The sequence below is a fragment of the Geotrypetes seraphini genome, chromosome 3, assembly GCF_902459505.1.
Source record: "Geotrypetes seraphini chromosome 3, aGeoSer1.1, whole genome shotgun sequence".
Classification (NCBI taxonomy): domain Eukaryota; kingdom Metazoa; phylum Chordata; class Amphibia; order Gymnophiona; family Dermophiidae; genus Geotrypetes; species Geotrypetes seraphini.
Genome location: NC_047086.1, coordinates 167095034 through 167122515, shown reverse-complemented (window position 1 = coordinate 167122515; position 27482 = coordinate 167095034). Strand labels below are relative to the sequence as shown.

At 44.2% G+C, this 27482-nt stretch overlaps 1 protein-coding gene, 1 long non-coding RNA gene and 1 other non-coding gene across 3 annotated transcripts in view; 2 read left to right on the top strand and 1 right to left on the bottom strand.

Moving 5' to 3' along the window:
* The window catches only part of SYNE1 (spectrin repeat containing nuclear envelope protein 1), a 994076-nt gene that overhangs the window by 459227 nt on the left and 507367 nt on the right, over window positions 1-27482 (top strand). The window contains exons 53-54 of the mRNA XM_033936910.1: window positions 2090-2446; window positions 18385-18521. Of these exons, the coding sequence (XP_033792801.1) occupies window positions 2090-2446; window positions 18385-18521 (494 nt within the window). The remainder of the gene's footprint in view (window positions 1-2089; window positions 2447-18384; window positions 18522-27482) is intronic.
* LOC117356940 lies at window positions 371-23318 on the bottom strand. The gene is made up of 4 exons (XR_004538744.1): window positions 23200-23318; window positions 18701-18784; window positions 11401-11583; window positions 371-1685 (listed from the first exon to the last, which is right to left on the bottom strand). It is a non-coding gene; the product is annotated as an uncharacterized LOC117356940 (long non-coding RNA).
* TRNAL-AAG lies at window positions 6428-6509 on the top strand. Its single transcript has one exon. It is a non-coding gene; the product is annotated as a tRNA-Leu (tRNA).

Sequence of the window (27482 nt, the reverse complement as noted above, 5' to 3'; positions counted from 1 at the left end):
CTTCACTAAACACAATGCTATAAAGTGTGCCTAACTTTTATAGAATTGCATTTAAGCGCCACACTACTCAGTGCCTAAGTTTTAGGCACTGAGTATAGAATTGGAGCTTATAAGCATAATCTCTGCTCATGCCCTACCCAATCTCCATCACATCACATAGAGAAACATAGAAAAAGACGGCAGATAAAGGCCGCGGCCCATCTAGTCTGCCCACCCTAATGACCCTCCCCTATTTAACTCTGTGCAGAGATCCCACGTGACGATCCCATTTCTTCTTAAAATCAGGCACGCTGCTTGCTTCGATCACCTGAAGTGGAAGTTTATTCCAGCAATCAACCACTCTTTCGGTGAAAAAGTATTTCCTGGTGTCGCTGTGCAATTTCCCGCCCCTGATTTTCCATGGATGTCCTCTTGTCGCCGTCGGACCTTTGAAAAAGAAGATATCTTCTTCTACCTCGATACGGCCCGTGGTAAACAGTTAGGGCCAGATTTTATAACTGGCACCTAAAAATGATAGGCACCTAAAGTTAGGTGCCTATTACATGTCAATCATTGGCGCTCATTACAGAATCAAACTTAGGTGCCTGTAATATAGGCCAGGGTTTTAAAGGCCTACATTATAGGCGTCTAACTCTTTTACAGAATTGCGCCTACTGTTGCCTAAGCCTTTCTCCACTCCTAAGCATGCCAACTTTGGTGTTAGGCACCACGTGATAGGCACCTATCTTTTGTGGAATCGTGCTTAAGAAGATATGCACCTATCAAGGGGAGGGACCTTAGGGGTCTGAGCCAATAAGGACCTTAGGCCTCTCCCTGCTACCGCAGGGGGGGGGGGGTCGGTTCCCAGTTCTGGTGCATCGGGGGTGGGATGTCGGGGAAGGCCATCATTGGCGGGGGGGGATGCTTTTCCTTTTTTTATGGGGCAGATATTGTGCAAGTGTAACATGCACAGTATCTGTGCCTATTTATAAAAAAGGGCTAAACTATGGTTAGATAGATAAGCAACTGGTCTTGACCATTAGCTTTTTTTTGGATCGCTAAAAGTGATCACTTTTTTTTAATGCATCGGGAAGCCATGTTAGAGCATCAATCACTCTGCTAGTTTACATGGCATTTCAATATTAATGAGCTTATTTGCATAGTTGGATCAGAGAATGAGCGATCAGGCAGAAAACCATGCAATGAGCCATTTTCTGCATCAGGTCGGTAAAGGTGATTGTTGCTAAACTTTAGTGGATCTGGCCCAAGAAGAGAAGGGGATTGAAATATAGGAAAGGGAGGGATGCGCAGGAAGAGGATGGTAAACAAAAAGGAGTAAAGGAGAAATTAGATGAGGGAAAAAGTTAAGGGATATCTGATAAGTGAAAGAGAAAAGGAGTATGTGCTATTGAAAAGAGGGATGTGTTGGGAGAACAGGACTTAAGGGATATGGGATAAGGGAGAAGAACATAGAGACAGGATAAAGAAAAATAAAAGAAATAGGACCTTGGAATGAAATGACCAAGAGGAAAGACAGGGTACAAAATATGTTTGATGGCAGAGGGCAGATTGAGAGTTTGCCCAAGATTATCCTCTTGGAAGATGATCAGTCACAGCCTCAGAGTTTGATGTAATCTTTGTTTCATTCGGAAAAGGCATTCTTTGTTGTACCTGTTCCAGAGCTTCATGATGTCAACATCTCTAAACTGTAAAGAGAAACCGTAAGCATACTTTACTGTCAAATGAAAAGGATGCAATAGAGGAACAACAAAGAACAATCAAGTTCAGAAATACTCCTTTTGATTCACAAACCACAAAAATAGCCATGTTGAAGACTGTAGTAGGCAACTCAGAGAGTTTGTTTATCCTTTCTTACATATTGTGCCAAGTTTCTGAGTCACTGCATTGTTTCCCTTACTTTCAGCACAGTTTAAGAATCATACTAAAAGTTGATTTTATAGGTATGATATTATTGCTTTAGCTGTAAGATTTCAAGTGAAACTTTGCTGCAGGGTAACACACTCTGTTCACAATTTGTAAGCATTCAGACTTTCAGCAGAAGTGAATCATGGTCCCTTTGGTTACCATAGCAATGGCTGTTCCATTACAGGAGCTGATAGATTCCAGACAAATCGGTGCAGGCCGTCTAAACAGAGTTGAGACGCTGGCTCCTACAGTGAAGCAGAACACAACTGCTGGTGGGTGTGAGCTTATGGACGCAGAGATCCAGGCCCTGCGGTCTGACTGGAAGCAGTGGGAAGACAGCGTATGCCAAACCCAGAGCAGCCTGGAGAATGTAGTGAGTCAAATGGCTATCTCAGAGCAAGAATTCACAACCCAAGTGGCCCAGTTAGAGAAGGCCCTGCAGGAGTTCAGTACACTACTTGAGGCCTGGACACAAAATCTCACCCCACTGGAAAGCAAAAACACCGATAAAGATATAGTAGAAGGCTGGCACCGGGAAAAGGTAAGAAAACCCACTTTCTGTCTCTTGTGCATGGGGAAACTTAGGACTAACAACACGAAGATCTATGAATAACCTTCTAATTCAGTTTTTTGTACTATAGGACTTGAGCAGCATTTTTAGCAGTAAGTAACTTCAGGGCTTCAAGTGCATGCTACATAACATCTGTACTTTAAATCTGAACTGAAAACAGTATTTCTAGGCCATAAAAATGTCTTTTCACTGCAACATATGTTTATCCTAGCGTACATGGATTCTGGAAGCTTGGCCTTGGAGCAGAAGACACTGAAGTTATTATTGTAAGATAGCACTGTCATCCCCTCTGGAGAAGTAGCTGATATAGCTCCAGTGGCATACCAAGGGGGGGGGTTGGTCTGCCCTGGATGCAGCCTTGGGTGGGGGTGCACAGCCAGCCAGGTCCGGAAAATTCAGCGGTGAAACAGCTCCCTTTCTCCCTCCCTGCCCCTTACCTTCCTGGTGCTACCTTCTTATAGCAGCTGGAGTATTGAAGCTGCGTGTGGCTGCAGTAAAGGTCATCTCTGACGCAACCAGAAGTTGCATCAGAGACGACCTTTACGGCAGCCATATGCAACTACAACGCTCGGCTGCTGTAAGAAGGTAATTTAGACTCGCAGCCACAGGGCAGGGAGGTTTGTTGGACCGGGCCTGTTGTCAGCCGGGCGGGCGGGGGAAGCGCCACGAAGGTAAGGGGCAGGGAGGGAGAAAGCGAGGAAAGGTAGAGTGGAGAGGAAAAGACGCTGAAGGGACATGTGGAAGACGGAGGGGGGAGATGGACGCTGAAGGGACATGGGGAAGAGAGAGTAGGGAGAGGACGCTGAAGGGACATGAGGAAGAGAGAATAGGGAGAGGACGCTGAAGGGACATGGGGAAGAGAGAGTGGGGAGAAGACACTGGCAGGGAAGAAGACAGAGATGCCAGACTATGGGGGGAGCGGAGGGAAGAAGATGGGTGCCAGACCAATTTGGAAGGGGGGAGAAAGGGAGAGGCACAGTAACAAAGCAAATGGAAGACGCAGAGAGAAGAGAGACAGTGGTTGGAAGGAATTGAATGAGAACATGAGGAAAGCAGAAACCAGGCAACAAAGGTAGAAAAAAAATTCTATTTCTTTTTTTTGCTTAAGGATAAAGTAGTATATTAGTTGTGTTGATAAAAATTTATAAACAAAGCGCTGCCAGCTGAACATCTCTTTCTCCAGTTCAGCAGCCAGAACTTTGATTTATAAGGATGGAATAAGCTAAATATTGCAGTACTGAGGCTTGTATGGATGCTACAGGGACGGTGACGGGGCGGTGAATGGGATGGCGGTGACAGGGCGGTGAAGGGGACAGTACAGTGATGGGAACAGATTTTTTTCCCCTTCTCTAGAGCTCACGTCAAAAGCTTCCCTCTAACTCAGCTTCCTGTTTCTGCTTTTGACTGAGCATCGCGTTGCCGATCAGAAGTTCTTTGATGCCAGGGGTAGAAGGACGCCCGTTGCCGATCTTAAGTGTCATCGCAGGGGGTGGGGGTCCAGATCTTGTTGCCAAAATCGGAAAGGTGAAGAAGGGAGAAAGATGGGCCTGTGGTGGATGGAGAGATTGAGAGAAGTGGGCAGATGATGGAAGTGGGGAGAAAGGGGAGATAGAAGAGGGCAGATGATGGAAGTAGGGAGAAGGGGCAGATGATGGAAGTGGGGAGAGAGAAGAGGGCAGATGATGGGGGAAAAGGATTGAGTTAGGGAAATACTGGAGGGGGTGAGGGAAAGAGGTGGCAAGCTGTAGGTAGACAGTAAAAAAGGAAATTGATGAGAGGGTAGTAAGAACGTAATCTAGATGGATGCATAAAATAAATTGAAAAGGAAAATGAGGGAAGAAAGGGATTGCAGAAGAGAGGTGTGGGAGAGGGAAGGAGAGGAGAGAGATGCCAGACCAATGGGGGTGAAAGGAGAGATGGAAGGGGGAGGCATACAGTTTCTGGAAGGGGCATAGAAGGAGAGAAGATGGCATATAGGGACAGAGAGATGGCAGACAGTGGATGGAAGGAAGAGAGTAACAAGAAAATGAGGAAAGCTGAAACCAGAGAAGACAAAAGGTAGAAAAAAAATTTCTATTTATTTATTGCTTTAGGAGTCATGTGTCACTGTTTCTGTGGTGTTGCATTTTATGCAGAGTCCAGCTTCTTGCTGGTTCAATTTAACCTTTGTCTATGTATTTCTATTTTATTCCCTTTTTTTACAAAACTGTGGAGCGTTTTTTAGTGCTAGCCGTAGTGGTAGCAACTCTGATGCTTGGAATTCTATGAGCGTCAGAGCTGTTACCACCGTGGCTAAAATCCACACTACAGTTTTGTAAAAGGGAGAAGGGTTAGTTTGTGATGACATATTCCATACTAGGCAAAGGTGTTTTCTGTGTTCTGTGTGTTCGAAAGACATGGTTTTCTGTTAGGATTGATCTGTACTAGACTGGCTTGTTTAGTTTTACAATGGGTGTATTGATGTTGTACTGCTCACTGCAATATGTAAGATGCTGCCTTTTCCTAGGTACTCATGTGTGACGTGTGGCTTGTTACTAAAAATCATGTTTTTCGTACAGATGGGGGGAGGGGTGCCAAAAAAATGATGGGCCCCGGGTGTCACATATGCTAGGTACGTCACTGCATAGCTCCCATACTGAGAAATTGAATAATGATGCCTCTTTCATTACCATTTATTTCTGTGAGGTTTATAAGATTGAGCTAAACAGTTTAATATGTGGAGAGGGTTTTAAGCAAATGTATTGTCTTCCTTCTTTATTCTTATTTAAAGGTAATAGCCAAACTGGAAATTACATTTCATTGTGTCCCAAATCATTTGACATCCTACTGGTCAGTTTTCAGAATGTACCCCTTTATTCATAGCTGTTCCCTCCAGTAAAATCAACAATACAGGGCACACTGGCAGGCACCGAACACATAGAGAAAATTATGCAGATAAGCAGGAATTATACAGGTCAATTTTCAATGACAGTGGTAAGAATGTTTTTTGAAATGCTGGCCAAGGCGCTCATCCGATAGTAGACCCATGGCATAGTCACAGTTGGGCCCAGGTCCACCCAAATGCTGAAGACCTATATTGTGGATATATGTTCTGCTGGCCTACTCTGTGCACTCCCTCTAAACAGAGGGGGCTAAATCCAGCTAATAGTGGAAGTTCTTTTTGCATCCATTGCTCCAGTAGAGGCCCTATTTGTTGTTCCAGGAGACTTTCTGGAAAGCCTACCAAACGTAAATTGCCCTCCTGGAGCGATCTTTGAGTTTGGTGGCATGTCCTGGCATCACCACGGTAGTGGAATCTTCCAAAGCCAATACCAAGCCTTCTAGCTCACTGCTTTGTCTGGTCGTGTCCACCAACAAGGGCTCGAGATGCCCCCATTGGCCTTCTCAAACTGAGGCTCAAGCATGCAGTACACCGCTGCAGTTATTTTGGCCAGTTGGTTCTCATTAAATTCTACTTGCGAGGACACTGCCGCATCCACCATTTTATCTGCCAGTTCTCGACTTAGCTCCTTTGGTTTTTTGGTCATTTTTCCTGACATTTCACTGCCTGACTTGTAGAGATATCTGTCCATATGTTATGAACCTTTTAACAGGTGCTTATTCAATTTGAAATCTCCTTTGGAATCAATTTTAAGGAGTTGGTGTGACATGGGGTCCAAGAGCCATCCAGGAATACGTCCTTACCGCTCAGTGTATCGCATGATCCCCCTCCCCCCCTCCCGGTGTCATTTTTCAAGATTGGTTCCGAGTTTAGACTGTGGGCTATACAGGTTACTAAATGTTATTTCTAAATAAGTGCTCTGAGCTGAGTGTGTTTAAGTGTCCTCTTTATTCTACCTTCCATGATAAGCCATGAAAGGCAGCAAAACAGTCAGCGCTGATACATGAAGCAGGAAGGCTCTTCTTTCTAGCTATGCACAAGGAGCTGTAAGCATGTCTTTTATTCTTGTTGTTAGTGTGGCCGAGCGGTCTAAGGTGCTGGATTAAGGTTCCAGTCTCTTTGGAGGTGTGGGTTCAAATCCCACCATTGCCAAGCTGTAACTTTGTGTTGGTCCTATGGGATGCTGTACCTTTTCTCTGAGTCTAGGGCTCTGTATTCTCTAAGCATCAGTATACTGTGTACAGTGGCAGGGCTGATGCTCCAGAATAGAACAGGCTACCCTAAAGCCAGGTGAGCTGGAGCTGTGTTGATGGCCAGTTGCTAGGCAACAGGAACCAAGGGCTGAAATAATAATTGCTGTTTTTTCTAGTTAGTGACCTGAATATGTGTATGTATTAAATATAGAGATAGATACATATGGCTTCTGGCCGGCGGTGTGCAATCGCTGCACCCACCTGGCCTTTCCCTTCTTCTACTTTCGGCGGCAGTGGCGGCAGGCAAGGAGCAGGTGGCGGTCTAAATTTGCTTCATAGGACACACCCTTTTTTCCACCCACTTTTTTGGGAGGAAAAAATGCGTCTTATGGAGCGAAAAATACGGTAAGTGACTTGCCCAGGGTCACAAGGTGAAGCATGGGATTTGAACTCACAACCTCAGGGTACTAAGGCTGTAGCTCTAACCACTATGCCACACACTGAGATCTGACTGCTTAGGAAATTTTATAGTCATTCTGATCCCACATGCCAGCAAGATTCTACTCAAGATCATTCAGGGGAGACTGCAATTATACATGGAATAAGAATTGCCTAAAGTTCAAATGGGGTTCGGGAAAGGGCGAGGAACAAGATAGATTTTGAGATGTATCCATGAAAAGGTAAAAGAATGCCAAAAGAATATCTACACGTGTTTAACTGACTACAGCAAGGCTTTTGACTGCCTAAATCAAGAAAAACTCAGGGCTACATTCACTGTTCCTTCTAAAGCCAAGCAGGAGTCCTCCAACTGTATTGCTGCCAGTAGGGGAGCACTGCTTCAATACTGTGTTTTCAATTCCTAGGGGCAGGCAGGTTTCCTGGAGTCCTGTATAGTTCACCTATCCCTCACTATATAATATATATATAATATAATATCCCTCACAATATAATAGTGAAAGAGCACCCCTTCCCCACTAGCAGGACTGTAGCTCAACTTAGAGGGAACAGTGGCAACATTAAGCAGAATGAATATACCAGAACACCTTATAGTTCTCATGCATAACCTTTATATTGATTAAGAAACAACAGTTTGAACGGAACAAGGAGAAACAGAATGATTCAAAATCAGTAAAGGTGTGCAACAAGACTGCATGCTTTCCCCTCTGTTCAATGCAGAATAAATCAAAGAAACAGGACTGTATGAAGAAAGCCAAGATGTGAAAGCTTGTGGAAGACTCGTCAATAATCTTTGTTATGCTGATCATGTCACACTACTAGCTGAAAATGAAGATGATCTGAATCATCAGATTATCAAAATTAAAGAACATACAGCCTGATTTTCAGCCAGCAGTGGCCTTTAAACGTGCTGCCTGCTGCCGACATGGAACTCAGATAGTCAATGCCAGGCCAGTTCTGGTGATCAGCACTGAATATCTGGTTTCTTTTTGGCTGCCAGCTGATAACCTAGTAAGCTAATATTCAACACCGACTGACCATTGGCTAGTGCATATAGAGCAGCTATTTATGTGGCCCCATTTATACTCTAATATTGCCCAGTTAGTGCTGCATATCAGGTCCTAAGTGTGATCCACCTCTGAAATGACTCCATAATTCCCTCAAGATGGCTGTTGTTTATGTGCTCACCACAAATATTCAGCGGGGGATAACTAGTTATTCACAGATAGCTGGTTGTGTTGCTGACCAATTGAATTACTTTGAATATTGGGTCCATAGTTTCAAAATAGGCCTATACCTTAATGTGAAAAAAAGGCAATGAGGATAACATTGGGGAAATTGAACTGGAAACTGATCCCGAATAAGAATTAGATAGTTTAAAAGAAGAAGTCATAATAGCAATTAAAGCTTTATCAAAAAACAAGTCACCCTGGTATCGACAGTATTCCAATTTAATTAATCAAAGGTTCATAAGGTGCTATCTTGGCCCTCACTCAATTGTGTCAACAGATTTGGAAGGAAAAAAAACATGGCCAACCGGTTGGAGAAGATCACTGTTCATATTAAACCAAAGAAAGATGATACCAAGGACTGTAATAACTACAGAATGATTGCATTAATTCCACACACCATCAAAATATTGCTGAAAATAATACAACTGAAGACTACAATTATACATTGAGCAAGAGCTACCCAAAGCTCAGGCTGGTTTTAGAAAACGTCGAGGGACAAGAGACATTATTGCCAATGTCAGATGGATATTGGAGAAGAACAAAGAATAACAAAAGCCCCTATACTTTTGCTTCATAGATTCCAGCAAAACTTTTGACTATGTGGATCACGATAAACTATGGATAACTCTAGCACAAATGGGAATACCCAAAAACATAACTCAGCTGTTAAAGAGCTTCTAAGAAAATCAAGAAGTTGTAGTGAGAACAGGATATGGCATCACTGATTGGATGTATCTTATCAAATTACTTGTTCAACCTTTACAGGTGAAGCCATCTTCAGAAAAGCAAATTTGGAAGAGAGAGTGTTGGTTTCAAAGTTGGTGGCTGAAATATAACCAATCTGCGCTATGCAGATGATACAGTGTTCATCACCAGCAGCAAAAAAGATATGCTATATCTGCTGAGAAAATTCAAAGCCGAACGTCATAACATGGGATTAGTACTGAATATAAACAAGATGAAGGTCATGAACACAGAAAATGATGAAGATTTTGAGCTTGAAGGCAATAGAATAGAAGTTGTAAAGGGATTCAATCTCCTGGGTTCTTTTATAAATAAAGAAGCAACTAGCAGAGAAGAAATACTCCGCTGAATAGCACTTGGTCAATCTGATGAAGGCTCTTGACAAAGTATTCAAAGACAAGGAACTAACACTCCAAACAAAGATCAACCTTGTCCACACACTCATTTTCTCAGTGGTCAATTATGGATGCAAATGCTGGACATTACGGAAACACAACAGAGAGAAGATTGACTCATTTGAGCTTTGGTGTTGGAGAAGGATTTTATGTGTACCGTGGACTGCCAGAAGAACTAACAAATCGATTTTGGAAGAGATCATACCAGCTGTGTCACTTGAAGCCCAAATGATGAAGTTATGACTGTCTTATTTTGGTCACACTGTCAGAAGAGAAAGTTCATTGGAGAAGGACATCATGTTTGGGAAGATTGAAAGAACTAGGCGAAGAGGGTGACCTGTAATCAGATGGCAGGACATGTTGAAAACAATCTTGGAATTGACGCTGGAGGACCTTATCGGACTAGCACAAAACTGATTTCTTTTTAGATCTGTAATTCAAGTTGCTAGGACTTGAACATGAGTCGATGGCACATAAAACTAACCCCACCTTTTACAAAACTGTGGAAGTGGTTTTTAGCGCAGGCCGGTGTGTTGAATGCTCTATGCTGCTCCCGATGCTCTATGAATGTTGGGGGCAGTGCAGAGCATTCAGCGCGCTGGCCTGTGCTAAAAAATGCTTCTGTGGTTTTGTAAAAGGGGGGTGGGTGGGTAACTAACTAACCTTAATGCAAAGACAAAGATCCTGCCTAGGGCTTCATTTCTGGGGAAACTACCTAGAATGCAGTTCCACTTCTTTTCAGATTCAGGAGCAGCAGTGGATTTCTGCGCCAGACCCTCCCTTCCAGTCAGCCTGCAGGGAATAGGAAGAGAGGAGGTGGTGAACACAGAACAGAGCAGCAGAGTCTAGTACTTGTAATTCAGCCTCTCTCCTATTTTTGCTCCTACCCTGGCCTACTCCCTTACCTGAATTCATTTTTACTTCCTTTTTGTCTATAAATTAAGCCCCAATTCTGCTAAATGGTAAAATCAATAATTTCATCTTTCATAGAGTAATAGTAGATAACTTCATCCTGTTTAAGAACATAAGAAGTGCCTCTGCTGAGTCAGACCAGAGGTCCATCGTGCCCAGCAGTCCGCTCCCGCGGCGGCCCATCAGGTCGAGGACCTGTATAGTAATCCTCTAGCTATACCCTTCTATCCCCTTTTCCTTTAGGAAATCATCCAACCCCTTCTTGAACACCAATACCGTACTCTGTCCCATCACACCCTCTGGAAGCGTATAATAGATTTGGATATCGTGTAAATAGTTATGGCCACTATAATTATATACATACATTTAAAAGTCATATTAATAACAAAACTGCTAATAAAGTATGGATATAACATGTGGGGTCAAATGACTCCAGTGGGACTCAGTGGTTGCAAAACATCTGAGACCCTCCAAGGTTAACAACAACAAAATCTCAGTTGTTACCAATCCAGGGCAATGGCTTCCCCCATCTCTGTCTCACTAGGTTTGGAACATGTCAATACTTTTTATAAAACCAGCTACATTAACTGCTCTTACCACATCATCTGGCAATGCATTCCAGAGCTCAACTATTCTCCAAATGAAAAAAAATATTTCCTCCTAATGGTTTTAAAAAGTATATGTCTGTAACTTTGTGTTCTCTAGTCTTTGTAATTTTTGATGGATTGAAAAATTGATCCACTTGTACCTGTTCTACACCACTCATTATTTTGTAGACTTCAATCATATCTCCCCTCAGCCGTCTTTTTCTAAGATAAAGAGTCCTAACCTCTTTAGTCTTTCCTCACATGAGAGGAGTTCCATCCCCTTTATCATCTTACTTGTCTTCAAATATGGAGAAATTAGGTTCTTACCTGCTAATTTTCTTTCTGTTAACCTGTAGACCGGTATAGTCCTTATAAATGGGTAATATACCTCACTATGACCAGCAGGTGGAGACTGAGAACAAAACTTGTATATTAGAATAGATTCCCCCCTAGTGAGTGTCCACGTTTGCGGAGCTGAGTGCCCTGTTGAAAAAAGAGGGCTTGCTGGTGCTTGTGGAACCTACCCCGGGAAAGCAGGTGGCCCAGAGAATGGATAAGTTTCGATGGAGGGAGACTGCACCTCGGAGAAGAGTGAAGGCGGGAGTGAGGTCTGCAGTAGTGGAACCTGCGGAGGAGCAGGCGGGAACCAGTGGGACCTGAGAGGGATGCCATCTGAAAATTGGACTTGATTTATATTTGGTGGGAATCTGCAGGGCAAAAAGAAATCAAACAACATATCACTCTTGTCAGAATGACTATGAAGGACATAGACAAGATCTTTAAGTACAGAGATGTATTTCTGAATACAAAGATTCAACTTGTCCAAGCTGTGCTATTTTCAGTAATGCCATATGGATGTGAAAGTTGTACAGTAGCAAGACAAGAAGAAAATGAATGCCTTCCAGTTATAGTGCTGGAAAAGAATACTGTACATACCATGTACCACTATTCCCTCTAAGCTGAGCTGGAGTTCTCCAAGTGCATTGCTTCCAGTGGTGAGTGGTGTTTCAATATTATGTTTACAATTGCTAGAAGAGGCAGGTTCCCTGGAGTCCTGCAGAACTTGCCTGTCCCTCATATTGAAAATGTGATAGCGAAATAGCACCACAGGACTATAGGTGGAGGATTCCAGCTAAGCTTAGAGCAATGGTCTCCAACCTTTTTCATATAAAGGGCTGCAGTATGAATTCGAGAAAGCTTTGAGGACAATTAAAGATTTGCACATACAGTAAAACCTTGGATTGCAAGTAACTTGGTTTGCAAGGGTTTGCATGACAAAACATTTTATTAAATTTTAACTTGATATACAAGCAATGTCTTGCAATACAAGTAATGTAATGTAATGTAATTTATTTCTTATATACCGCTACATCCGTTAGGTTCTAAGCGGTTTACAGAAAATATACATTAAGATTAGAAATAAGAAAGGTACTTGAGTACATACAGTATACACACATCACAACTGAACAGATGATTCTTCTCTCTCTGACACTGCGGGAGTGTAGTGACTGTTCTAAATGAGCAAAGTCTTGCAATACAAGTACGTATAGTATTTTATATTAAAGTTTTTGGGTTGTGGAAGGAATCGTCTGAGTTACCATTATTTCCTATGGGGAAATTCGCTTTGATATACAAGTGCTTTGGATTACAAGCATGCTTCTGGAACAAATTATGTTCGCAAACCAAGGTTTTACTGTATTACTAATTTTATAAACTGCCTTAACCTGCTTGTTCAGACTAGGTATTAAACATAAAAAATTAATACTAATTGATTTTACAACATTTCAAAGATATACAGTGGTGCCTCGCATAACGGACGCCTCGCACAGCGAACGCTGCGCACAACGAACTTTATGTCTTGATTCGTACAACGAACTTCGTTTCACACAACGAAGTCGCCCGAGCTGCATCCTTCCGCGCAGGCACTGCGCTTAACTGCCCTCTCTCCGCCTGGCTCCCTCTTGCCCCCCCCGACTCCCCGACACGATCGGGGCAAGAGGGAGCCCAAGCCCTCTTGCCCCCCCGACTCCCCGACACGATCGGGGCAAGAGGGAGCCCAAGCCCTCTTGCCCCCCCGACTCCCCGACACGATCGGGGCAAGAGGGAGCTCAAGCCCTCTTGCCCCCCCGACTCCCCGACACGATCGGGGCAAGAGGGAGCCCAAGCCCTCTTGCCCCCCCGACTCCCCGACACGATCGGGCCAGGAGGGAGCCCAAGTCCTCATGGCCACGGCGACCCCCTAACCCCACCCTGCACTACATTACGGGCAGGAGGGATCCCAGGCCCTCCTGCCCTCGACGCAAACCCCCCCTCCCCCCAACGACCGCCCCCCCCAAGAACCTCCGACCGCCCCCCAGCCGACCCGCGACCCCCCTGGCCGACCCCCACGACACCCCCACCCCCCTTACCTTTCTGTAGTTGGCCGGACAGACGGGAGCCAAACCCGCCTGTCCGGCAGGCAGCCAACGACGGAATGAGGCCGGATTGGCCCATCCGTCCCAAAGCTCCGCCTACTGGTGGGGCCTAAGGCGCCTGGGCCAATCAGAATAGGCCCGGGAGCCTTAGGTCCCTCCTGGGGGCGGGGCCTAAGGCACATGGGCCCAACCCGACCATGTGCCTCAGGCCCTGCCCCCAGGAGGGACCTAAGGCTCCCGGGCCTATTCTGATTGGCCCAGGCGCCTTAGGCCCCACCAGTAGGCGGAGCTTTGGGACGGATGGGCCAATCCGGCCTCATTCCGTCGTTGGCTGCCTGCTGGACAGGCGGGTTTGGCTCCCGTCTGTCCGGCCAACTACAGAAAGGTACGGGGAAGGGGGTTGGGGGTGTCGTGGGGGTCGGCCAGGGGGGTCGCGGGTCGGCTGGGGGGGCGGTCGGAGGGTCTTGGGGGGGGCGGGCGGTGGGGGGGGGGGGGGGTTTGCGTCGAGGGCAGGAGGGCCTGGGATCCCTCCTGCCCGTAATGTAGTGCAGGGTGGGGTTAGGGGGTCGCCGTGGCCAGGAGGACTTGGGCTCCCTCCTGGCCCGATATTGTCGGGGAGTTGGGGAATCGGCGGGGCAAGAGGGCTTGGGCTCCCTCTTGCCCCGATCGTGTCGGGGAGGCGGGGGGGCAAGAGGGCTTGGGCTCCCTCTTGCCCCGATCGTGTCGGGGAGTCGGGGGGCAAGAGGGCTTGGGCTCCCTCTTGCCCCGATCGTGTCGGGGAGTCGGGGGGGGGCAAGAGGGCTTGGGCTCCCTCTTGCCCCGATCGTGGCGGGGAGTCGGGGGGGGCAAGAGGGCTTGGGCTCCCTCTTGCCCCGATCGTGTCGGGGAGTCGGGGGGCAAGAGGGCTTGGGCTCCCTCTTGCCCCGATCGTGTCGGGGAGTCGGGGGGGTAAGAGGGCTTGAGCTCCCTCTTGCCCCGATCGTGTCGGGGGTGCCAGGGACCACACGGAGTCACCCACCGTACCACCCGATTCGGGTAAGCGCAGGTATCGGTGGGTGGCTTATTTGCGGGGGGGGTGCCTTATTTTACATTTTTTTCTAAAAAGGGGGGGCTGTCTTATTTGATGGCCCTGCCTTATCATCGGGGAAACACGGTAGAAAAAAAAAAAAAAATGAACAGTTAAGTCCCAGTTTTTGCCGCTGAGACTCTGCCCTCTCTCACTGTAAAATTAGACTCTACTTAGTCTGTCTTTAAATTTAAAAAATGTGTGTTGTTTTAAAAAACAATTATGTTTTTAGATGTATCTAAATAAAAATAATAACCAAAAATTTATCTTTTTTTATGTCATCTTAGCATATTTTATGCTGCAGAACGAATTATTTTTTTTTACATGTATTCCTATGGGAAAACGCGTTTCACATAACGAACGTTTCACATAACAAACTTGCTCCTGGAACCAATTAAGTTCGTTGTGTGAGGCACCACTGTATTTTAAAAACTCACTATATTTTGGATTACTGCAAATTCCATAAATGAGACACCTGAGTAACACATTTAAGTGATTGTTTGCATTTACTATATCAAGTGGGCAAGACTGAAATTAACACATTTACAGGATTTGAAGAACATGTCACCCAAATGTTTGAAAACTTCAATGGGGAACTTTGGGGGAATGTGTGTCGAGGGTCGAGTTAAGGAGTAGGGTCGTTAGGAGTGGGATCTCTAGGAAAATAAGCCTAGGTGGGTGGGTTTGTTAGGTGGGCAGACTTGATGGGCTATGGCCCTTTTCTGCCGTCATTTTCTATGTTTCTATGAGACCACTGGCTTAGAGGGAACAGTGCCATGGACTGCCTGAACATATCAGTTGATACAGGAGAAGATACTAAACCTAAGCTTTCTTTGGAAACTCAAATTGCAAGACTTCAACTTTCATATTTTGGACACATCATGCAAAGAAAATGATCATTAGAGAAAGACATCCTGTTTAGCAAAAAAAGGAAGACCAGCTATGTGATATGTTGATATAATAACAACAGCTATGGATGTCATTTTATCCTGGCTGGAGTGAACACGGTTTAGTCAATTATCCAGAAAGCTGCCATGAGTTGACACCAATTTGGCAACACCTAACAACAATAATGTGGATCCATTGCATGGGTGGGAGTTCTTTTTCCTGCTTCCCTCCCCTTATGCATTTCCTCTATCCGTCCCTTCCTTGTCCTCCCCATCTTCTTGTCCTTTCTCTTGCACTAACCCTTTTTTACTCCTCCATCTCCCTTCCACTTTCCCTTGCCTAACCTGTCAACATTTCCCCTGAGCTTATTTTTCCTTACCCTCCCAAACTTCTTATTACAAATTCTGTGGCCTATCTTCTGCTTTTTCTGTGGAAGGCTTGCTCTTCTTGTGCTAGGACAGTGTCCACCCAATTTTCAAAGTGATTTAAGTGAAATAGTGCAAAGATGCAAAGACGCTTTGGGGTGAGGATGGGGAGCCAGCTTATGGCACTATTGTTGGATATGACTCTGTCTGAAGTAATGGCAGAGAAGGGATGTTGCTGAAGGCAGTGGAGAGCTACCACTGATTCTTGACTGAAAGTCTGTGTGCCCATATAGGTGCCATGTTGCGCTGTTGATAGGGTTGACCTGGGGCAGAGGTCATGGTTTTGTGTAGCTTATAACTGTGGTGGGGTACGTACTTGGACTGATGCACATGCGTGCACTCCCTGTACAGAGAGACAGACAAACAAAACCTTCTTGCTATCTTACATATAGGGGAAAGCAGTGAATACTAGTATAGCAAAATATGATCTTGTGTCAGACTATTATGTTGGCTTAAAAATGGAATATAGGGTGCAATATAAATTGTTGTTATTAACTTACCTAAGCATATATCAGTTGGCTCCTACATATTTCATTGATAATATTTTACCTTATGTTCCGCTTCAAAAGTTACGTTGTGCAGGGCACTGCGATTTATCTATACCAACATGAAAAGAATTACATAGTAATATAGTAGATGACGGCAGATAAAGACCGTCCATCCAGTCTGCCCAACCTGATTCAATTTAAATTTTTTAAATGTTTTCTTCTTAGCTATTTCTGGGCAAGAATCCAAAGCTCTACCTGGTACTGCGCTTGGGTTCCAACTGCTAAAATCTCCGTCAAAACCTACTCCAGCCCATCTATACACTCCTTCAAACGGCCATATACAGACACAGACCGTGCAAATCTGCCTTAGTTCAATATTTAATATTATTTTCTGATTCTAGATCCTCTATGTTCATACCATGCTTCTTTGAACTTCATCACCATTTTCCTCTCCGCCACCTCTCTCAGGAGCACATTCCAGGCTTCCATCACCTCTCTGTAAAGTAGAATTTCCTAACATTGCTCTTGGGTATCATTAAGAAGGGTATTACGACCAGGACGAAGGAAGTCATCATGCCGCTGTATCGTGCAATGGTACGGCCGCATCTGGAGTACTGTGTCCAGTACTGGTCGCCGTACCTCAAGAAAGACATGGCGGTACTTGAGGGAGTACAAAGAAGAGCAACCAAACTGATAAAGGGAATGGAAAATCTCCCATATTCTGACAGATTGAAGCAGTTGGGACTTTTCTCCCTGGAAAAGCGAAGACTTAGAGGAGACATGATAGAAACCTTCAAGATCCTGAAGGGCATAGAAAAAGTAGACAGGGACAGATTTTTTAAATTAAGGGGCACCACAAGTACAAGGGGGCACTTGGAGAAATTGAAAGGGGACAGGTTTAGAACAAACGCTAGGAAGTTCTTTTTCACTCAGAGGGTGGTGGATACATGGAACGCGCTTCCAGAGGCTGTTGTAGACAAGAAAACATTAAATGGTTTCAAAGAAGGTTTGGATAGATTCCTAGAAGAAAAAGGGATTGGGGGGTATAGATAGGTATAGACCATTGCTCAGGCAATGGGCCTGATGGGCCGCCGCGGGTGCGGACCGCTGAGCAGGATGGACCTATGGTCTGCCTCAGCGGAGGCAACTTCTTATGTTCTTATGTTCTTATGTTCTTATGTTCTTAATCTACCACCCCTCAACCTCAAATTATGTCCTGGTTTTACCATTTTCCTTTCTCTGGCGTGTGCAGCGGCCCCACGTCCCAGCCCACACTCGGCCGCAGAACACTGGAGCTGGAGGCGCCTCAAGTACCGGGTTACATATATAACTTGATTTTGATATATATAACTTTGGGTTTGTCCTCCAGCTCCGCGGGAGCGCTCCAGCAAGGCAGAGGCAAACAAAATCGCCGCTGCAGTGGGCGAGCGGAAGGGGAGCCGCGTCCGCCTCGTGTGAAGCCGGATCGAAAGGGGTGATCTCCCTTCCGCTCACCCCTAATCTATCCTACCCCCCCTCCCCCCCCCCCCCCTACACCTAGCCGATTGGCCCCAAGGCTTCGGCCGATTTGTCATCGCTCCTCCCTATGTGGTTCGGAGCTTGTTCTTTCTCTGGAAAAGATTTTTATACTTTTTCATGTGCAGGCCCTGCAGAATGGAATAGACTTCCGGCCTATATAAAAGGCAGCAAGGGGGATTTGAGTACTTTTAAAAGATTACTGAAATGGTACTTATTTTGTAAAATGAAGTATGGGTGATGAAGAACTAATTATTAAATAGAGAAAAATGCACATTATCATTTAAGGATAAATCGTTTTGTTGTTTTGATTTTATATGTATGTTTTGTTATGTCTACTCTGTATGTGAATCTGTGATCCACTTTGTTAAAGGCGGACTATAAATAAAAACTATAAACTATAATGTACATGTGAAAGTCTCATAAACAAATCTGAAACTGGGCTACTCTGCAAGTGACTTGTGGCCACTGCTGCAGTACTGTCCATATGCTGCCTCTTAAGCCAATTGACTGTCTTGCTATAATCTTCCAGGAGAAGGACATGTGTGGAGGATAAGCTGAGTGAAAGCAAAGGAAAGCACATAGAGCTTCATTTTACTTATGCATGGAAAAATTTATTTTTATTACAAGGATTTTGTGCAGCACTCCACTTCTACAGATAAAAGTTTCATATTTTAGTGATAATGAGATGCATTTGATATTTTCCTCTTAGGAGACTTTGAGTACCCTGAAAGAGGCAGAGCATGTAACCGATGAGCTGAAAACACAACTGAATGAGCTCTGTAGATTTTCGGGGGATTTAAGTTTGTATTCTGTGAAAGTCTCTGCGTTGATCAAAGAATACAACAGGTAAATCATTCCTCTAAACTGGGATTCATATACACCTTTTTAATATTAATAGTCCTTTGGAAAATGACTATGTTGTTTGCTGATTGTCTGCGAACTGTCGTTCCTGTATGTCACAGAAAGCATTTGCAACATTTATCTTATTAACACAGTGGAATGCATTTTTGCAAAGTATAGCTTACCTCTCATATATCTTGCTTGCGTATCTTCATACAAACTGCAGTCTTTGTCTGAACATATGAATAAGTCTGTTCCTTTCTTGGAGGCTACAGTTTTAACAATGAAGGATCAGTTTTTATTTATAATAGTTTATATGAATTATTACAAAGACAACTTCTTTGCATAGAAATATGTCCAGACTTTTCAGAAACTGTTCAATAGGAAATAATAAAACAAGGAAACAAAACACAAAAAATATAGGTGATTTTATATCGGTTTTGCTGTGGTGAAACATTCTACAACAAAAATATATGCTTCTGGAAAGGTATGATCAATTTCTAATAATTGAGGACAAGCAGTTCACCATCATCAAGTACATAGATCCTGTGACTGATGCCAAATTAACAGATTCTTCCTGAACTTCTGAGAGAGCAAAATTTGATAACTTTATGCAGCATATATAATTCTTTGTAACATTTTAACTCTATACAAAATTCTATGTAACAATTTTGATGCCTGTAACCCGCCTAGAATTCTAATTAATGAGGATTCAGTAGGATATAATATTGCACATAACATAACAAAAAGGTTTTCCCTGCTCATAAGTGGTTAATTCACACATTGAATCTTCTTTCAATTCCATTTTTTCCCCCCAACAAATATCAGTTGAGTCTTTTTTTGTTGTGACCCTGCAAAGTTGTGGTAGAGATTTTTTTCTGTTTTTCATCTGGCTTCAACTGTAAAAATTTGTGTCCCTACTTTGTGGCATGTCTTATGTTTTAATAAATACATTTTAGGTTTGATGATCCTACTGAGCTAAACTACATTATTTTTCCTCACAGAACTGCTGGCCACCTAGCCAAATATTTTTATTCTCCTTGAACCATTATTTTTAGAGAAAAATGTCTTCATTTGATTTCTGGTAGTTAGGTGTTCAGAGCATTTATGTGGTTAGTGGCAGCGCTAGTTCATATAAGTGTTTTAATTGTTTATAAATGCTTTCCATTGCTGGAATATTATATTGGAACAAGCTTACTGGGCAACTAAGGTTATATGCAGATCACTACAGCTTTAAGATGTTGAAAACCAATCTGTTAGTAGATGCATACTTTTGACCTGTCTTTCCTAATATTGTTTGGGCATTTTTGTAACATTCTATCAAATACGTTATTGAAGAATTTGTCAGTCTTATTTTCATATGTGTTAATATTATTTTGAAGAATGATTTGTATTGTTTTTGTTTTATGTATATTTATTTGGAAACTGCTGTGACTCCAGGCAGTATATTAAGTTTTAAAATCTATAATAATAAAACCCTAGCCGTGCATGTGCACTTGAAACTACGTGTCTCTGTGCATCCGCAGTAGAAGAACCGCTGAGCAGGGAGCGACGCCGAGCAGAGAAGCATCTCAGGGATGAACCGCTGAACAGGGAATCGTTTCAGTGCAGTGGCAGCAGTCCTGATCTGCCCCGTCAACCCCCCCATTCCTTACCCAAAGCAGCAGTGGCAGGGCTGTAAACAGATTGTTCGCGGCAAGCCCTGGCAGGGCCTTTCCTCTGCCGCATCACTTTGGATGCAGTAGAGGAAAGGCCCTGTCAGGGCTGGCTGCGAACAGCCTGTTTACAGTGCTGCTACTGCTGCTTTGGGTATGGAATGGAGGGGTTGGCGGGTCAGGACTGCTGCCGCTGATACTGCTTTGGGGCACAGAGAGAGAGAGGAGGGGTTGTAAGTAATAGGGGGTCCAGGAGGCCTTACGTGTCTGTGTGTGTTCCATCAGGGTGAAGGGCTGGGGAGGGGCAGCCTGCCCGAAGATTCAGTGCAGTGTCCAGGGAGGAGGGGGTGGGGTTGAATTGAGGGGCAGACCTGTGGGGGCAGTGGACCAGAAGTGTGTGTGTGGAGGGTCCATCACGGTGAAGGGCTGGGGGGGCAGCCTTCCCAAAGATTCACTGCAGTGTTCAGGGAGAAGGTAGGTGGGGGAGGGGGTGGGGTTTGAATTGGTGCAGGCTCTGGTGTTGGGGTGCAGTTGGGTGAAGAGGGTTAAAGTAATGGGGAGGGGGAGAAGTACTGTGGGGAGGGGCAGGAGAGAGACGAGAGAGAAATTGGTCCTGGGGTGGGGTACAAGAGAAAGGGTAAAAAAGGAAGAGAAGCTGGGTGGGGGTGAAATATAGGGCCAGGAAGAATGGCCTTGGAGGCAATGGAAGGAAGGATAGATAGAAAGAGAGCTGGGACTGAAAGGGTGATAAATGCAGTAGAGGATCAATGAGGGCCAAAAGGGTACAGAAATGGATATAATGTATAACCAAACACGTACTAATTACTCTGTAAACTGAATGGACGGAGAAGGAGGGGTAGGCAGCTATCTCATTTCCCTCAAGAAAGACGACTTTGGGAAGTGGAATCCCAAATAAAATAGATTTATGCATTTCAAATTATACCCGGATATTCAACAGTGCTACCTCAACAGATAATGTTGCCGAATATACATGGTATCCTTGCCAGTCTGGACTGGTCATTAAAGGCTTGTTATGTATATAAAATTTGGAAGACTGTGGACACACCTCCAGAAAGGTAATGTTGACTTGCAGGATTATTCTCATCGAGTGCTATATTTTAGACCCTGGTGAGGACCAATATCACTTGAGGCCTGTTTACTATTTCATACCCTTGACTCTTCCAGGCCAGAATTGGGGTTCCAGACTAAAAATTTACAAAAAGGTCGAGGGTCAATAACATAGTAGCATAGGGGTCCTTTTACTAAGTCACGCTAGCCACATTAGCATGCGCTAAATGTTAGCACGCGCCAATCGCTAACACGTCCATTATAGTCTATGGACGTGGTAACATTTAGCGCATTCTAAAAAAGCTAGCACGCCTTAGTAAAAGGAGCCCATAGTAATGATGGCAGATAAAGACCTGAATGGTCCATTCAGTCTGCCCAAACATAAACTCTCTATGATTTAATTTAAATTGTTCTTTTTCTTAGATATTTCTGGGCCAGAAGCCCAGAGCTCTGCCCAGTTCAACAAAAAAAAACTTTCCTTCACACCTCCTGCTTGTGGGTGTGCTTTTTGAAGGGACTTTTGTCCAAGACCCTGAGCTACATAATCTCTAGGGTTTTTTTTTTTGGGGGGGGGTCTTTTTTAAATAAATATGTTTTACGGAGAGTATAGCCTGCAAATTGTAAGTAAAGGATCCTTTTTATATGCTCGAAAACTACAAGAACGAGAGGGCATTTGGAAGAATTAAGAGGGGACAGATTCAGAACCAATGCTAGGAAGTTCTTCTTCACCCAAAGGGTGGGGGACACCTGGAATGCGCTTCCAGAGGGTGTGATAGGACAAAGTACGGTATTGGGGTTCAAAAAGAGATTAGATGATTTCCTGAAGGAAAAGGGGATAGAGGGGTATAGATAGAGGATTACTGTACAGGTCCTGGACCTGATAGGCCGCCACGTGAGCAGACTGCTGGGTGTGATGGACCTCTGGTCTGACCCAGCAGAGGCATTACTTATGTTCTTATGTTTAGTGATTAGTTACTTTAGGTATTGTGAATATATATCTATATTAAAAAAATATCAAATAAGAATCAATAAGTATGATTATGCATAATAATATAAGAACTAGAACATAGGGAGTTAAGAAAGCAATAAATACACACAGGACATAATGTTTTTCTTCTGGTTGTGGTGCAGGAGACAAGCTCAAAATAAAACTGAAGCATTAAAAGAAGCAAAAGATTTGTCAGCAAATAACAGAAAACAAAAAACCCTACTACACTGGCAGGCCTATTGCCTGATTAAAATATATCAATACTCATGCTACAGCCCTTGGCCTGCTGGCTGGGCCAGGCAGCCGCCTTTGGCCAGCCCCAGTTCCTACTCCAATCTTTCAATAGGGGATGTTTTCTCATCAAACTTTCTTCTGCTACTATTTCCTTGGCTCCCTTAATGACACTCACAGAGCTGTCCCCCCACCCCTAGCTTGGAACAATCTGTATGGAAACTTGCCACCAAATAAGATAGTCAGTTGACTCCGACTCCCATCTGTTTCCTTGTGTCCTTCGCTTTAGGAACCAGAAAGGAAACTTTTAGGGGCTTCTCTTCCTAATATAATCAGGGCATATCCCTGGTTTACTGGGAAAAAGTTAAACACACTCACATCAGTTCCCTTTTCCCCTCAAGCATGATTTTTGCCTTTCCAGCACTGCTTTCACACACACTTTTTCTCCTAAATCTCAACTCAGGATCAAAACTTTTAAACATAAACTATAGTAAACATTTAACTTCCTTTATTTCATTCATACAGGCACTCCTGCATAAAATACTCTTGCTCGGGTTCCACATCCCCCTCTATGTCACTGGGAGAGAGAGTATGTTCTTCTGCTTCCATAAAATTAGCCTTCTCACTCTCAGGTTCCCCACCCCCTACCTGTGGATGAAAGGGCTTCTTGGAGCTTGCTTCTAGTTCCCCCACAGGGAAATATTCTTCTTCCCAATCAGGCTTTACTTTGAGCGCCAAATACCTGTCTCTCTGCCTGCACTTTCCTGCTAGGTACTGGTAAAAGAAGCTGGTGAAGAGCACATCTGCCTGCTGAGAGGAACTGCATTGCCTGGAGTTCGAGTCATAGCTGCTCCTCCCTTCTCTGCACAGCTGCAAGGCATTTATTTACCTGCAGGGCTGGCTCTGCCCTCTACCTGCTAGTACCTCCCCTTTCATTGATCTTCCCTGATTATTCTTCTGTTTGTCTGGCAGCCTTGCTGCTGAAACAGACTCAGTCCTCCCCCCTAGATGTGGAAAAGGAATAATAGGGAAGAGAGTTAGTTTTCGGAGCCCTCCCCACCTTGATCCCAGATTTCTGTGTCTTCAGGACCACTTCACCTTTCTCAAGCTGCTTTAAAGTCCTGTCTCTCCCCTTAAGCGTAGGCTTGCTTTCAGCCTGCTCTAGTCCCAGGGCTGGGTCTCTGGAAATGGCAGGTGCCTGTCTGCCGCAATACCTACAGTGGATCTGGCTGTGACAGCTGAAAGCAGGAGGATACAAGTTTTCTCTAGAAGAATATCCAAAAGCAAACTAGGAGAGAGGCAGGGCAGGATTAACCCTTCAAGTTTCAAGTTTTTATTGGCATTTGATGAATCGCTTATTCGATTTACTAAGCAATGAACAAAATTATTTTTTTTTAAAAAAGGGTAAAATACATAAAGACAAACCTTCACTGGGACTTCTGCCCACTAGCCTTGACCCAGCACACCGCTACCCCCAGCTCTGCCCTGCATTTCACTTTTCCCTCCCCTCCCTTATGTCTAGCATCTCCTTTTGGAGTGAGGGTTACTAGTTTTGTTTCTTATTAGCTAGCTCTTTGACCACCTCAAGCAGAGGGAAAGTCACAGAAAATATTATAGCACATATGACACCTGCCCCAGTGACCATAGACAAGGAGAGCAACAGCTTACTGCCGATGTAACAACTCTGGCTGTTGCTGTCTTATGTAGGGTAGCACTTAGTGATGTCATGTTGCAGCAACACTAACAGCTCAATGCAGCAATGTGACCATCAACGTATGCATGGTATATGGGGGGAGGGGGGATGCGTGGCAGAAAAGAGTGCCGCACAGCGATGCCGGGTACTACCTCCCCAGGTGCCTCTTTACCTTGCTACACCACCGCATGCCACCCTGTAAACTGAATTCCATGCCAAAGTGACAGATTTCATCAGAATTTATTTATTTATTTATTTTTTAATTTCTATACAAAAGTCAATACAAAATAAGAACAAAAACAAGCAGATTCAATCTTACATAAAGTCAATTGCTCAAAGAAATGCATCTACAAATAGTTGAGTCTTTAACATTTTCCTAAATGAGTTCCTCTCTCCACATTTTCGAATCTGGCTAACGAGGCCATTCCTTAGCTTGACTCCTGAACATGTAAAAGTCATGGCATTCGTTTCCACATATTTAGGGTTGACCTTTGTTTACAGCAATGCAGAACTTTTGGAATGCAATGATCTTAGTGGTTGATAACCAGACATCATACTCTTAAAAATTTCAGGAGTCGTACCATATAGAAATTGGTGACATAACATAATTGCTTTGTATTGAATTCTGAATACAACTGGCAACCAATGCAATTGTCGAAGATATGGAGTAATATGCTCATATCTTGAGGTTCTAGTTATCAATCTGGCCATGGCATTCTGAACCACCTGCAGTGCCCTGCACCTGGTCTTAGTTATTCCCAGGTAGAGGACATTGCAGTAATCCAGCCGCGACAACAGCACGAAAGTCAGATAGTGACAGCATTGGTTTTAAATGATGCAATAAATGCATCTGTGCAAAACATATTTGCACTGTCTTTACTACTTGACAACTCATTGCAAGTCCTGGGTCCAGTTTTACTCTCAGGACTGTCATTGACTCCCTCACTGGTAATATCTCATCCATCACTTTCAATGTTCTTGGCCAATTAACCTGGTTAGATTTCCCCACAAACATTACCTCAGTCTTTTCTACATTCAATCTTAAACCCTGCCTTTCCAACCATCCAGTAATTTCACTCATATAATTACTCAACAACTGTTCTAACCCATCTCCCCATACACACACTGGGAAGAAAAAAGATGATATCATCTGCGTATATGCAGTATTCGACCCCTAAGGATTGAAACAGCTGACCAGTTGTGGCCATGTAAATATTGAATAGTAACGCTGAGAGCGCCGAACCCTGAGGGACTCCACTCCTCACCTGAAAATGATGCTCAACAAACAGACTAAGTTACTTCTTACACATAGAAACAGAGAAAATGACGGCAGATAAAGGCCCTGTGGTCCATCCAATCTGCCCATCCATATCTCCCCTAAGAGATCCCACATGCCTAACCCATTCTTCCTTGAATTCAAATATAGTCTTTGTCTCCACCATCTTCAGTGGGAGGTCGTTCCACGCATCCATCACCCTTTCCTTGAAGACGTATTTCCTTAGATTACTTTTGAGTTGATACCCCTTCAACTTCATCTTATGCCCCCTTGTCCCAGAACTTATTTTCAATTGAAAGAGACCTGCCTCCTGTGCATTTGTGCCACAGAGATATCTGAATTTCTCAATGATATCTCCTCTCTCTTGTCTTGTTGTTCTAATTGTTCTAATATTTTCCCCATATAAAATTTACCCAGAACTATATTTATCTATACAGTTGAGCTCAAAAGTATACTGTACATGCCCCTTACAGAATTTGTAAGACGTGTATCACTTGTGGAAAATTTGAGTGATCTTGCAAAACACCATTACATAAGAACATAAGAATTGCCATCCTGGGACAGATCGAAGGTCCATCAAGCCCAGTATCCTGTTTCCAGCAGTGGCCAAACCAGGTCCCAAGCCTAGCTAGATCCCAGGTAATAAAACATATTTTATGCTGCTTATCCTATGAATAAGCAGTGGATTTCCTCCAAGCCATCTAAATCAGTGTTCTTCAACCTTATTACACCAATGGAGCGATGGAAATAAAAGAATTATTTTGTGGACTGGCAAACTACTAAGACTGAAATAAAAACCCTCGTTTCCACCTCATCTCTGCAGCTCGGTCCCTGTCCTGTCCCTGTGAACTTGGTCCCCGTCTCCATCCTGTGAACAGGGAGTGGAGAAAGAGAGAGAGAGTACTATGGTGCATCTCTCCCACTCCCTCTTACTACCATATCCAACATTTTTCCCTCTCTCATTCCCTAGATCATGTGCTGCATTTTTCACTATTGCCCACCAGCCCCATGCCCAACATTTCTCCTTCTATCACTCCTCTCCAGCACCATGCCACACCTCTTCCTCCATCACTATATCCAACATTCCTCCCCCTTGCATCCCCTTCAATCTGTCCCTCTGTTCCCTCTCCATCACCATATCCAACATTTCTCCCTCTCATCCTTCTCTTCCCCATGTATCTCTACCTCACTCCTCTCTCTCTCTCTATGCCCAACAATTTTCTTCTTTCTTCCTTTCCCCATGTGCACCATGTTTCCCTCTTACTTACACACTCATCCCCAACAATTCTCCCTTTCTATCCCCTCCCTTGTGTCCCAAGTTCATGCCTCCACCCTTCCTTCTGTGTCCCGAGTTCATGTCCCCCCCACCTTCCATCCTTTGTCCCAAATTTATACCCCTCCCATGTCCCAACACTCTCCTCCCCCTTCCCCTTTTCTCCCTTTGTCCCGCGTTATCCCTTCTCTCCCTTACTAGTTCAGGGCCATCCAGCTGGGTATGCTCCCCTCTACTGAAGCCGGATCAGTGTCCCTGCAAGTATGTGTCCGTCTTCCTTCTGGCTTGGCTGCTCCTTATTTTCAGTGCCAGCTGCACTTATTTGCCAGGAACAGCATGCAGTAGCTCTTGCACGCTGCATGCTGCTGACCTGGTTCCGGTTCAGGGTCAGCCACGTGCAGTGTGCAAGAGCCACTGTGCGCTGTCTTGGCAAACAAGTGCAGCAGGCACTGAAGACAAGGAGCAGCCAAGCCGAAAGAAGACGGACACGTGCTTGCAGGGGACACTAATTTTTCATGGACTGGCAGCAAATTATTGCGGACCGGCGGTTGAAGAATACTGATCTAATCTAATCTAATCTAATCTAATCCTTAGGTTTGTATACCGCATCATCTCCACGTTCGTAGAGCTCGACGCGGTTTACAGTAGGAGAAATAGGAAGGAACTACAACAGAGGGTTAGAGGTAGAAGTGTGAAGAAAATTTACAGGACTTGGGATGCCAAGATATAAGAGTTTCCTTGATTCCTAAGTTGGAAGGAGACTTACATTTTTTGAGAAAAGCC